Source organism: Phaenicophaeus curvirostris, chromosome 19 (genome assembly GCF_032191515.1).
Source record: "Phaenicophaeus curvirostris isolate KB17595 chromosome 19, BPBGC_Pcur_1.0, whole genome shotgun sequence".
Classification (NCBI taxonomy): domain Eukaryota; kingdom Metazoa; phylum Chordata; class Aves; order Cuculiformes; family Cuculidae; genus Phaenicophaeus; species Phaenicophaeus curvirostris.
The window spans coordinates 7917667-7930460 of NC_091410.1; the positions used below are offsets into that span (position 1 = coordinate 7917667).

The 12794-nt window shown below is 54.5% G+C and overlaps 2 protein-coding genes across 4 annotated transcripts in view; one reads left to right on the forward strand and one right to left on the reverse strand.

Annotated features, from left to right (window-relative positions):
• ANAPC11 (anaphase promoting complex subunit 11) overlaps window positions 1–12794 on the reverse strand; it is a 75890-nt gene that overhangs the window by 57436 nt on the left and 5660 nt on the right. The gene's annotated exons all lie outside the window — the stretch shown is intronic.
• On the forward strand, window positions 25–12064 carry PCYT2 (phosphate cytidylyltransferase 2, ethanolamine). Of its 3 annotated transcripts, XM_069872904.1 has the most exons (13): window positions 208–354; window positions 473–561; window positions 2571–2732; window positions 4591–4657; window positions 5202–5286; window positions 6343–6387; window positions 7672–7810; window positions 8425–8507; window positions 8690–8767; window positions 9330–9395; window positions 9646–9711; window positions 10191–10279; window positions 10898–12062. In XM_069872904.1, exons 1-13 carry the CDS (start codon window positions 269–271, stop codon window positions 10986–10988), a joined length of 1146 nt encoding a protein of 381 aa, XP_069729005.1. In that variant the 5' UTR covers window positions 208–268; the 3' UTR covers window positions 10989–12062. The 3 variants fall into 3 exon arrangements, with proteins under 3 accessions (XP_069729004.1, XP_069729003.1, XP_069729005.1); XM_069872902.1 differs by lacking the exon at window positions 473–561 and having other exon boundaries at window positions 27–354; window positions 10898–12063; XM_069872903.1 differs by lacking the exons at window positions 473–561; window positions 6343–6387 and having other exon boundaries at window positions 25–354; window positions 10898–12064.

The window sequence follows — 12794 nt, forward strand, 5'->3', positions numbered from 1 at the left end:
AAGATGGCGGCGGGGGTGGGGTGGGTTGTAGGGACCGCCCCGAGATGGCGGCCGGGCGGCGGTCGCCGTGACCTCCCAAGATGGCGGCGGGTCGGTTTGAAGCGCCCGCCCCAAGATGGCGGCCGGGCCGCGGTGACCGTTTCAAGATGGAGGCGGATCGGTTTGAGGCGACCGCCCCAAGGGGGCTGGCGGGGCGGGCGGCGGGGCCCGCCCAGGCTGGCGGCGGGGCCGGGCCCGGTCGCTCGGCGCCGCCGGTGACAGCGCGGCCATGCTGCGCGACGGGACGGCGGGTGGCGGCGCGGCGGCGGCGGCGGCCGGGGGGAGCCGGCCGGTGCGCGTGTGGTGCGACGGCTGGTGAGTGGCGCGGGCGGAATAAACGGCGTTGGCCGAGCCGGTGCCTCCGCTCCTCCGTGACCGCGGCGGGGACGGGAAGGGGAGGGAGCCGCCTTCCGAACCGCCGCTGTTTCCGCAGCTACGACATGGTCCACTACGGGCACTCCAACCAGCTGCGCCAGGCGCGGGCCATGGGCGACTGCCTCGTCGTGGGCGTCCACACCGACGGTAAGGGCGGCGGGAGCCCCAACGGGGGTGACGGGGGTCCCCGACAGCGCTCACTGCCTCCCTCCCGCACCCGGGGGTGACAGGAATCCTCTCACAGCTCCTCTCGTGTGCCCTGAGGTGACAGGGATCCTCTCACAGCTCCTCCCGTGTGCCCTGAGGTGACAGGGATCCTCTCACAGCTCCTCTCGCGTGCCCTGAGGTGACAGGGATCCTGTCCCAGCTCTCACAGCTCCTCTCGCGTGCCCTGAGGTGACAGGGATCCTGTCCCAGCTCTCACAGCTCCTCTCGCGTGCCCTGAGGTGACAGGGATCCCGTCCCAGCTCTCACAGCTCCTCTCCCGCACCCCGAGGTGACAGGGATCCTCTCACAACTCTCACAGCTCCTCTCCTGTGCCCTGAGGTGACAGGGATCCTGTCCCAGCGCTCACAGCTCCTCTCGCATGCCCTGAGGTGACAGGGATCCCGTCCCAGCTCTCACAGCTCCTCTCCCGCACCCCGAGGTGACAGGGATCCTCTCACAACTCTCACAGCTCCTCTCCTGTGCCCTGAGGTGACAGGGATCCTGTCCCAGCTCTCACAGCTCCTCTCCCGTGCCCTGAGGTGACAGGGATCCTGTCACAGCAGTAGCTGCTCCCCTCCCACACCCCGAGGTGACAGGGATCCTGTCACAGCGCTCGCTGCTTCCCTCCTGCACCCTGAGGTGATGGAGATCCCCTCACAGCACTTACCGGTCCCCTCTTGCACCCTGGGGTCACAGGGATCCCGTCACAGCGCTAGCTGCTCCTCTCCCTCACCCTGGGGTGACAGAGATCCCGTCACAGCACTTACAGGTCCTCTCCTGCACCCTGAGGTGACAGGGATCCTGATACACTGCACCCTGCTCCCGCACCAGAGGGACAGAGGGGTCCTGACACTGCCCACAGCTCCTCTCCCACAGCCTGAGGTGACAGGGATCCTGTCACAGCGCTCACAGCTCCCCTTGTGCACCCTAGGGTGACAGGAATCCTGCTTCACCATACCCTGCTTCCCTCCTGCACCCTGAGGTGACAGGGATCCCGTCACAGTGCTCACAGCTCCTCTCCCGCACCCTGAGGTGACAGGGATCCCGTCACAGTGCTCACAGCTCCTCTCCCGCACCCTGAGGTGACAGGGATCCCGTCACAGCGCGCTGTGGGGCGTGGGGGGGATCCCAACACTGCCCACAGCTCCTTCATCCTGGGATGTCAGGAATCCCCACATTGCACGGTGCTTCCACAGCTTCCCCTGCTGCACCCTGGGGTAACAGGGATCCCAACTCTACCCGCAGCTCCGACACCTTGGGGTGACAGATCCCAACACACTGCTTCCCGGGGTCCCTCTCAGAGCAGCAGCAGCCTCCAAAATCAAGGATGTCTTCCCTGTGTGAAATAGCGGGTCGCTCCTTTCTCTGGTGCCAGGGTTGGGTTGGATGCTCACCTGCTTTATTTGAGGGGTGACCAGTGATTTGTGCTGCAAAAACACGGAACCTCTTAAAAGTGGGTCTGGCTTTGATGGTACAGACTGCAGATCCGATGTGCAGAAAATTAACTTCAAGCCCAGCTGAAAGTTAAGTGCTAAGAACTGTTTCTCGCGTGTGAAGATGGATTTTAAATTGATTTACGGATGCATATTTTCTAACATGCACCGAGCGTAGCGTGAAGCTATTGCTTGGAAGGGAAATTTCCCCTCGGGGACTGCCAGGAGATCCAGGTATTCCCCCCAGCTGGAAGTATCCAGGTACAAGGGAAGCATCGGGACCCTTTGCCTTCCCAGCAAGTTCCAGCACCCACATTACTCGCGTAGGAAGAGCAACTGAATTAAAATCTTCCCTGATCTAGCTGGGGCTGCCTTCTCTACCACAAACCAGTTCCAAGCTAAGTTTCATCCCACGGTGAAGTTCACATCCCCTCAAAACGAGGTTGGCTGCTGCAGGCGAGCGTCTCTGCGGCGGCCGTGCGTGCTTCTAACTGGGTCTTTCTGTTTCTCGCCCAGAGGAGATTGCCAAGCACAAGGGCCCCCCTGTCTTTACGCAGGAGGAGAGATACAAGATGGTGCAAGCCATCAAGTGGGTGGATGAGATTGCTCCAGGAGCTCCCTATGTCACCACGCTGGAAACCCTGGACAGATACAATTGTGACTTCTGTGTGCATGGTGGTGAGTGCTATTCTGAGACGAGAGTTGTAATAACGCAGGCTTGACGGGGCTCGCGTGCTTTTAGTTTCCCTGCAGCAAACAAGGGAGCGTTCTGGCCAGCGCTGGCCGTAGGAACGTGCCTGGCATGTCCCATTCTGTGTTCTGGAGAAACCCATCTGTGTGCTGGGCATCCTCAGGGGGGACCAAGTCCCTCTGGTTTAGGGATTGTTTTAACTCATAGAGAGGAAACCCCTTGTCTGACAGTTACCCTGGGTTGTCCCGAGCACCATCAGAAACTTGGGCACAGGGGAAAGCAATTTACAAACCTTAAACGTGAAAAACGCTGTTAAAAAGGTAAGTGTGCAGGAACACAATCGTGTTTGTATCTGCTTATCCTGGGATGAGATCAGATCTGAAAAGCTTCTCCCTCTTTATCCAGCTGAGAAGCTGTTCAAGGGCTTAGCTGGCTGTGGGTCACAGACTCAGTTCTGGTGAGGAACACTTTTCAGTTTGCTTCTGGAGAGAAGCGATGAGCTCAGGAAACACTCTTGCTTTTGTACTCTGTCCCTTCCTGGGTCTGCTTCTCTGGCTCCTTCAGCCTCAGCCCCTCCTCCCTGCCCCTCTGAAGGTATTTGGTTCCTTTAATTAGTAGTCTTTGCACTCATTTCACACATCCTTCCTCATCCGATCCCAGCCACCTGTTGATAAGCTGTGTGTTTCATTAAATGTATATAAATCATTAATCCTCTATAAGATAGGTGCGCTTATTCACGTGAACAGGGTGATTATCAAGTTCCTTGTTAACTCAGTTGCCTGCCCTGCATGCGTGCCTGGGTACGTGACCCCTGGCAAGACTCGGTGAGGGATTAAGGCAGCAGAGGAGCGCTCGTGGCCTTTGCTCCAATTTCGCTGCGTTTATCCCCTCTGCCAAATCATCTCGCTCTTCTACCTGAGTGATACCTGCGGTTTTGCGAGGCTGTGTTTATGCACGAGATAAGTTTTGAAATAGGCAAGCTTAACCGGGAGGGTGACAGACAGCAAAGCTGCCGTTTCTGCCTCTCCTGGCACGCGGAGCTGCGCTTGCAGCATGTTCTCCTCTCCTCTGTCCCCATGCCCTGCGGTGAGGGTGTGGGGTTGGAGCAGAATTCCTGAGCTTCCCTGAGTCTGCCACCTGCCTCTGCGAGAGGGAGCAGGCGGGAGCTGCCAGCCTGGATTACCAAATGAAAGCCAGCTTAGGTTTTTCACTTACCAAGAACTGGCACCGAAAGTGGGTGAGGGATGTTTTTTAGAGTGAGCGAGCAGCCCTGGCAGAGGCAGACCAGAGTTAACTCTGCAGAGGGGTAGCTTGATGCCTCATCCCTGGAGGTGTTCAAGGCCAGGTTGGATGGGGCTTGGAGCAACCAGATCCAGCGGGAGGTGTCCCTGCCCATGGCAGGGGGTGGAACTGGATGTTTAATTGACTGAGAAAGTTGTAACGTGAACCAGCAGTTAAAACCAGTCCTAGAGAAGTGAGAGAGAAAGTGCTTTTAACACCAGGACTGATGGCAGCTGTTTATTATCATTCCAACAATAATTCAGTTGTCCCTGCTATTGGATTTTCCACAAGGGCAACCAGCTCAGATTTTCTGGACTACGTAAAAAGAAAAAATCCAGTGGCCCAGATAATTTGTGGCATTTAGCACCCAGGAATCTGCTTGTCCCCATGGTCAAGGTGACTTGTAAACCCCAACATTCCCACGGGATACAGGATGTGCCTTACGTGTGCACAGGGGTTGGGATTGTGGGAGTTCTACTCTGATTTATGTGCTGGACCTGGTCAGCTGCAGCCTTTGTGCAGAAAACCTTGAGGCACAGTTCTGAGGCTTTTCTTTCTCCGCAGATGACATCACCTTGACGGTCGACGGCAAGGATACCTATGAGGAAGTGAAGGCTGCGGGGCGATACAGGTAACCCCTGCTGCGTCCCTTCTTACTCGCTTCTGGGCAGAGTTTCTGGGAGTTGGTGCCCTGAAAGGAAGTCAGATGAACCACAGCTACCCTGAGGTCACCCTTTAATTTTGTGGTAATGAGCGTCAGAGCTTCCATTGCTCCTGCTGTTTTGGCTCTGGGAAAGGTTGCGGACTAGCGACTGACTCGGGTGGTTTCTGTTCCCGGCGGGTGCTAGTTCTGGTCTTGAAGCCTTATGGGGAGTTAGCTCTGTTGGGAAGTCTGTGCAAGGTAAGTTTTTCTCATGTGAGCAGTTGCTGTGGCAATAAAAAGATGCAGGGGCTCAGGAAGGGAGTGCTGTATCATAGAATCATAGAATCACCAGGTTGGAAGAGACCCACCGGATCATCGAGTACTTGATATCAAGAGCAGGTAGAAGGAAGACTTGCTCAGGATGGTCCCTAGTTTGGATTTATCAGGTGCTGCAGGTGTTCCCGTGGCAAAGGGTGGGAAGAGGCGTGTGCTCCTGTGGCTTCTGCTTGATCCTCTGCCTGTCTCCCTGCAGGGAATGCAAACGCACCCAAGGTGTGTCCACTACCGACCTCGTTGGCCGCATGCTGCTCATGACTAAGGCTCACCACAGCAACATAGTGAGTCAGAGGGCTTTGGGTGGGAGCGTGGAGCCCAGGGCATATGCCAGCTCTTTCCTTTTGCTGTCCTAAATGGCAATGGAGCTCCCGAGTCTGGCTCCTAGGCGCACGGAGAACTGGCAAGCTGATTATGGGCAGTGGCAGCAAAACACCCTGCTTATGTTTGCTTAAGCCTGTCTGAGATCAGAGTGTGATCTCAGCCCAGGCTGCTTTGGCAAGGTGTGGGGGATAAAAACTTTGATCCCTCATGATTGGCACGGGCTTCGGGAGCGTTATGGGAAGTACAGGCTGGCCTGTGGCTTCTCTGAGAGTGAAACTCCATCGTGTCGCCACATTGATCAGTCCAGCGCTGCCAGAAATGGAAAGTTCTTCGTTCCCGCTGAGCTGCACGCTTCTGCCTTCTGCTGTCTCTGGTCTTACCAGATCTTTCTTGAGTCTCCTCAGCTCACTACCTGGTAGACAGCCAACCTAACCAAAGGGAATTAAAGGAAGCAGTCTTATGTTGGTTATTGAGTTGAATTGACTTGGTAAATAAGCAGTCCAGTGAATGGAATCGCCTGGATAACAGCAGGGACGAGACAAGGCACCCACAAGAGAATTTAGGGATAGGATAGGGGGAGATCTGAGTGCTGAGCTGTTTAACTGGCTTAGCTGTAATATGTAAATTCACACCAAGACGGGCCCAGCACTACGAGCTGTCTGCAGGGGTCTGAGCCCGTGGCTAGCGGCGTGTCTGTGGAAGAAGGAGGGACATTCTCTTCTTAGGGGCTTGTGTAGCTGAGGGAGGACGTAGGCGTGCAACACTGTAGAGGTTGGACAAGAACCATCCTCACTGCGTGGTGCCAGGCTGGGATCAGATAAGGACACGTTTCACCTGATTCATGCTGGGACATGAATCTGGTTTAGAGATTAACTAGTTTGTCAGCATGTGGTGCCAGGGATCAATGGTGCGAGGTCTGAGCCAGGGCTGCCAGCACCTCTGCCACACACAAGCGTATTCTTGGTTGGATGAGCTGTGTGAGTGCTTAAACGTTTTGACTCTTTATCTCCCTTCAGGATGAGGACCTAGACTATCGGAAGCACACTGACAACTTTGGGAAGGTAATGTGAGTTCTGGTTGTGGACGTCTGGTTGTTGTCCTGTCTGAGAAGGATTCCAAATGTGCTTTCTGGCCTGTTTTTCAGGCTTGGTTTTCCACCCACATGTAGTAGTAACCCCAGTAAATGTCTGCTGCCCCGTAAAGCAGCTACTGTGGTCGGTGAGACAGGCAGGTGTGGCCACACAGAGCTAGCAAGCAGACTGTTCATCAGTGACACCGTAGAGCCGCTGCACCCATTGAGCCTTTGCTGGCTTGCTTATAAATTCGTTATCACCGCTTCCTTTGGGACCCAAGTGCTCGCAGTTCCAACCTAAGGACAGCCTCTGTGGATGCTCCTCTTAGTGCTTGTGATTTTAAAGGTGTTGCGTTAGGTCTGCAGCAGGCACGTAGGCAGCTTGGTGTGCTGCTGAATTCACGTGTCTGGTCTGCAAGCAGCAGAGCGATCCTCCTGGGCTCCTCTGCCGTGCCCAGCTTACATCTTGGACTGCCTCTAAGGAGCCATCAGCCCCTTTTTATTGACTGAGTGTTGGATTGTCCCTGATTAATGGGTGCCTGGCTTGAGTAAGTCCTTTTTACTCACCAGCGGGTTCCTCACCAGGCTGAATCCTCCTCATTGTTCTCCAGTGTTGGGTTTTCTCCAGCGTGGCTGTTTCCTGGTGCTTGGATCTGGGGAGAGCGTCTGGGTGCCACGTACCCTGCATGAGCCCCCTGCATGCTGCCCTTGGTGCGGCTTGTCCTGCTCTGGGACGAGTTGTTTCAGCTTTTCCATGTCTTGTGGAGCAGCTCGCTTGAGGGGAGTGAGGCAGGGCTGGAGCGAGTGACTCCACAGCTGTTTCCAAAACTGCCACGTGGCGGGGATAAAGCTCTTCAGTTTTTCCAGGTTGGATCTGGCCCAGGCTGGAGCTCTGGGTGATCTCCAGCTTGGCAGGCACCAGCCAGGAGTGTGGGCAGGCTGGAGTGGGGCACAGGTAGGTTACGTGTTGCCTCCCCTTGCCTCTCCTGGAAATCCGAGACTGCCCTGTCGCCTTCCTTCTTGCTGAGCTTTCTTCTCAATGTCTCCTTAGCTGGCTGTTGAGGGGATGGTTTAGGCTGTATTTGACAGAGCAAAAAATGCTTCTGTGAGGTTGCATATTTGGTGCCAGGAATGTGGAAACTCCAAGCTGATGAGCGTTGTGATACTCCTTAGCAAACCAAGGCTGCCAGTTGCCTGCAGCTGCCTTCTGTGTGCTGGCCAGACCTGCTCCTGCAGCCTGAAAAGGAGCCCCATATGCTGTGTGTTTTCCCAGGGGCCCAAAGGTCACAGTCCCTGGACCGGCGTCTCGCAGTTCCTGCAGACATCGCAGAAGATCATCCAGTTTGCATCAGGGAAGGAGCCACAGCCAGGAGACACAATCATCTACGTGGCCGGAGCCTTCGACCTCTTCCGTATCCTTGACTTTGTTCTGTCAAGAAAGTAGCATTGGTCTTTTTGTTTGATGTCTTCATATTTTGAGGCACTAGACCAGGATATTTGCTGCCTCTTCTGGTTTTTTTTCCCTTCTCTTTTTTTGCCATTCTGTAGATGTGCCTGTGAGGGAGGAGGCAGGAGTTCTGCCTGGCAGTTTCTTATTTACAGGACATTGAGAAACGAGCTACAGCTCCTGTCTCTCTCTTCATTTTTGGCTGTGGAGGATTTCAGGAAGGCAGCTGGGTGCTCTCCACTGCTCTTGGGGACTGGCTGTCATAGACAGAGCAGCTGCGCAGGGCTTTGGGAGCAGACACTGCCTCCCTGGGACATTGTGCCCTAACACCTGAAACAGGTAGAAATTCTAAACAGGCACAAAGTTAAGTCCACGTAAGGTGGAGCTGGAAAGTTGTCTGGCTTTTGCCTGGAACCTGAGGAGGAAGGAGGCAACTGTTCTTAGGACACAGGCTACAAGGCAGGTGAAAATAAAATCCTTTGGATTCCTGTCTCCCACTGTGGTTATTCAGTCTCTCTGTGTCTTGTCTTCCTTTCCCTGTTTTCCACGTTAGGTTCAATTCCTTAAACAGATCTACAGATGTTGGGCATGTGGATTTCCTGGAGAAAGTTCACCAGCTGGCAGAGAAACCCTACATCATTGCTGGGCTGCACTTTGATCAGGTCTGTGTGTTGTGGTGTCCAAAGAGCAGCTCGGCCCCTGTTCTTTCTGGAACAAGCAGTCTGTGCTCTGGAAGACAGGAAAGGGTCGTATTGGCCAATACAGGATTTTTGTGTTGGGAGAAAGCGTGGGGGAAAGGGCTTGCTTTGTCTCTCTTCTAATTGTGTCTGGTGCTTTGCCTTAGGAAGTAAATCGCTACAAAGGGAAGAACTATCCCATCATGAACATCCATGAGAGAACACTCAGTGTCTTGGCCTGTAGGGTAAGTGCCTCTGCGCTGTTCCAGAAGTTGCCTGGAGCTGGGTGGTGTTCACCCAGCCGACAATCTTACATGAGTTCTTTGGTGTGTGTTGAGAAGGCAAAGACTGGACTGATGGCTTTTGGCTGCCAGAGGTGCTGGTGTGCTCCAGAGAGGAACCACTGGGCTCCTCTGCTGTCCTGGCTGACCTGAGCTACTGAGCCCCGCCAGCTTTCTTCACCAGCAGGGAAAAGGCAGGATGCTGCTCTGCAGCTGTGTTCTTGTCGAAAACTCTCTGCTTCCTGCAGCAGGGGAGAAAATTCCTGAGAAAGAAGCATAGGAAGGCCCAGAAATGTGTGTCCTGAGCAATTAATATTTGGATTTGCTGTATACACACTCCCTGAAAGCATATTCTTTAGTGAAACAAAAAGAAGCTGTGTGGCAAGCAGCAGCTGCTAAACCTGCTACCCTGTCCCCTTATGTGAGTTCCTGCCTCCATAACTGGTTGACGTGCTCAAGCCTGTTTAGGAAGCAGCCTGGCCTCTCCATATTTTTGTTTTCTCCCTCAACCTGCTTTCTTTTCTAGTACGTTTCAGAAGTGGTGATCGGAGCCCCGTACGCTGTCACTGCTGATCTGCTGGATCACTTCAGGGTGAGAGCCTTTGCCTGTAGATGTACATGAAGATGTTGCTGTTTGATATGCTTAGGAAGATAAAGTGGTGCAGAAAAACACAGGGGTTTAGAAGAGGGGTGGCCCCGCTCAGCAGGATTACGGGGAGCTCCAGCTGCAATGCCAAGCCTGGAGCAAGAGAGGCAGCTTTGCTGATCTCCAGGCGGTGCCGTGGCCAGGAAGGTCCTTGTCACCTTTTGGATCTTGCTAGTGACTTTGTGTCCTTCTCCAGGTAACACTTGTGTGTCATGGGATGACTGAGGTGGTGCCAGACAAGGATGGTTCTGATCCGTACGAGGTGAGCTGCCAGCCGCTGTTGTCTGTGCTTCTGTGTCAGCGCTCAGTAGACGCAGCGTGGCTTTGTTCGTGTTCCTAAGCTGAGGATTTGTATTGCAGAGGACGCTACCCTTGGCAGGTGATGCTGATTTTCATCCACCCTGAGGGCAGCTGCGCAGAGCAGAGCCTGTAAATCATTCACAATCGCTCCTTTCTTTTAGTCATGGTGTTGGTTTGCCTCTTTCCAATGCCTTTATGGCAGAATGAGAAATCCTGTAAACTTTGCTCTACGCCAGCCCTGGGCAGCCTTGCTCGGCTCCCGCATACGTGAAGCTTTGCTTTCAGAATTATTTATTCTGCTTCCTAGGAGATCATTTTCTGTCGTGCCCAGCTGGGCGCTCACAGGACCTGCCGTGACTTCTGCTCAGCTTTCATTGCAGAGCTGTAAACCCAGAGGTCCCGTGTGGTTTCTCCAGCTGAGTCTGCTATGTTTGTTCACAGGAGCCGAAGCGACGCGGCATTTTCCAGCTGGTGGACAGCGGCAGCAATCTCACCACAGATTTAATTGTGCAAAGAATCATCAAGAACAGGTTGGCTTTCTTCATCTCCCAGTTCTGTCATGTACTGTTCTGTCCTGCTTGCCTGAGGCCCAGTTAACGGGATCAAACATGGAAAGAAGGTGTTAACTAAAGGCACAGAATCAGTGAACTGGTCCTTCATCTTCCATAGCTTGGGCAGGAGAAGGAACAGCTAAACTCCACTATGCCAGAATGTGCTTCACAGTACATCTTAATGTTTTCCCTCCTCTGTTAATGATAATGTTTCCTTGCTGTGTTCTTGGGAATTTAGCATGTTACTTCTTTCAGAATTTACATTTTTAGGCCTGAGCCCTTTGCTTTCAAGTGACCTTGGCTCAGGACAGTGGTAAATTTGGCACTCAGTGGTTTGTCCCACGCATATAATAACAACGTCTTCTGCAGAGGGAGAAATTAGTGGAGTGTGGCAAGGCTGGGAGCCTGGGACTTCAGAGTTGTGGGGAGCTCTGGGTGACGGTTCTCAAAGAGGAGCTGGGGGGTTACTGGTGAGGTTTCTGAAGCACTCAGAACAAAGCAGAGTAGGAGAAGGCAGTATTCTCCTGCTCCAGGTGCTTTTAGTTTACTAGAGATACAGATGAATGAGAATCTTGTGGCATTTTGTGGTTGGTGCAGGCTGGAGTTTGAAGCTAGGAACCAGAAGAAGGAAGCAAAAGAGCTGGCTGTATTGGAGGCCATGAAGAGGCTGGAACAGGAGAAGCACTAGGCCTGCAGTGAGCTGGTGCGTGGGTCGTAGAGCGCCACGGCCTCACTCTCTCGAGAGGAGACCCCTGAACGGGGACATGGCTGCCGGCCTGCACAGGATGTGCTGTCCTACCCTCATCTGTCCTAGCTCCTCTTGCACTAATTATGCGGATGTAACGAGTCAGGATCCTGCTGCCTAGTTCTTCCTCCGTTGATCAGCCCCCATCCCTTTTCCTAGGAGGAGATTTGAAGAAAAAAAACAAACCAACAAACCACATGGTTTTAATCATAACTAATATTTTAACATGTTGATGTGCTTTTACCTTCTACCATTTCTGGCTTTTAGTAGGAGGGAAACGGAGCAGCTGCCCAGGCCCCTGTGCTCCTCTGGGTTCGGCTGTCCTGCCCGGAGTCTGCGTTCCAGAGCAGCCCTTTGGGCAGCACTGGAGGGGCTGGACAGGCTGGTGGGAGCAGCCAACCTGGGAAGGGGAACGGTGCCCGCCGTTCCTCCTGTGAGTGGCGTTAGGGATGCTCTGAGGTCCCTGTGCTCTGAAGTTACCGTGCTGCTTCCTCTCGGCTGCTGCCTCTGCGCCAATACTGGGCCCAGAGCTGCTTGGGGTTGAGCTGGATAAACCCTCTCCCCGCTGTGGCTGCTGCCAGGGAATCCTTTGCTGCCCCGTAGCCGGCAGGGGTGTGGTGGCACCTGCAGGGCTGCAGTGACCCTCGGTGCTGCGGTTTTCCTGCCGTGCCGAGGTGTTTCTGCACTGGAGCCCTGGAACCCCAGGGTGCATTTGCCAAAGGCTATTGCTGGGTGAGGCAGGGGGACTCTGCTCGGAGCCCCGCTTGCTGCTGCCACCAGAGTCCATATCGCACCCGATGAGTTCCCTCAGACTGTGTTCTGAGAGCTGGCGTGCGGCGTGTGCCCTGCGGGGAGGTGCAGGGCCTGACGGGGACGGGGGGCTGAGCTGAGCCCCTCTGACATTCCAGGGCGCTGTGGGTGGATGTCCTGGGCCGCTCCCTGCGCCGTCTCTCCATGTGGCTCTGTTGTCCTCTCTGTTATCAACTTTTGTTGCTGATCGTTAATAAAATGTTGAAGAGTTGTGTGGGGGTGAGTTCGTCCAGGTCCCTCAATGGGATGCTGTCTTCCACGTCATTGTGGATCTGCTGGAGGGTAGGGAGGCTCCAAAGGGATCTGAACAGGCTGGACTGCTGGGCTGAGACCAATGGCATGAGGTTTAACAAGGCCAAAGGCCGCGTCCTGCACTTGGGGCACAACAACCCTGAGCAGCTACAGACTAGGAGAAGCCTGGCTGGAAACTGCCTGGAGGAGAGGGACCTGGGGGTGTTGGTCGACAGCGACTGAACATGAGCCAGCAGGGGCCCAGGTGGCCAAGAAGGCCAAGGGCATCTTGGCCTGTATAGGAAACGGTGTGACCAGCAGGTCCAGGGAGGTTATCCTCCCTCTGTACTCGGCACTGGTGAGACCGCTCCTCGAATCCTGTGTTCAGTTCTGGGCCCCTCACCACTAGAAGGATGTTGAGGCTCCGGAGTGAGTCCAGAGAAGAGCAACAAAGCTGGTGAGGGGGCTGGAGAACAGGCCTTATGAGGAGCGGCTGAGAGAGCTGGGGGTGTTTAGCCTGGAGAAGAGGAGGCTGAGGGGTGACCTCATTGCTCTCTCCAACTACCTGAGAGGAGGTTGTGGAGAGGAGGGAGCTGGGCTCTTCTCCCAAGTGACAGGGGACAGGACGAGAGGGAATGGCCTCAAGCTCCGCCAGGGGAGGGTCAGGCTGGACATTAGGAAAAAGTTTTTCACGGAAAGGGTCATTGG

Coding starts and splice junctions, on each gene's coding strand:
- PCYT2 (XM_069872902.1), top strand. CDS start 81: ATGGCGGCGGGTCGGTTTGAAGCGCCCGCCCCAAGATGGCGGCCGGGC. Junction 4,658..5,201: donor AAGGCTGCGGGGCGATACAG/GTAACCCCTGCT, acceptor GTCTCCCTGCAG/GGAATGCAAACGCACCCAAG. Junction 6,388..7,671: donor ACACTGACAACTTTGGGAAG/GTAATGTGAGTT, acceptor GTGTTTTCCCAG/GGGCCCAAAGGTCACAGTCC.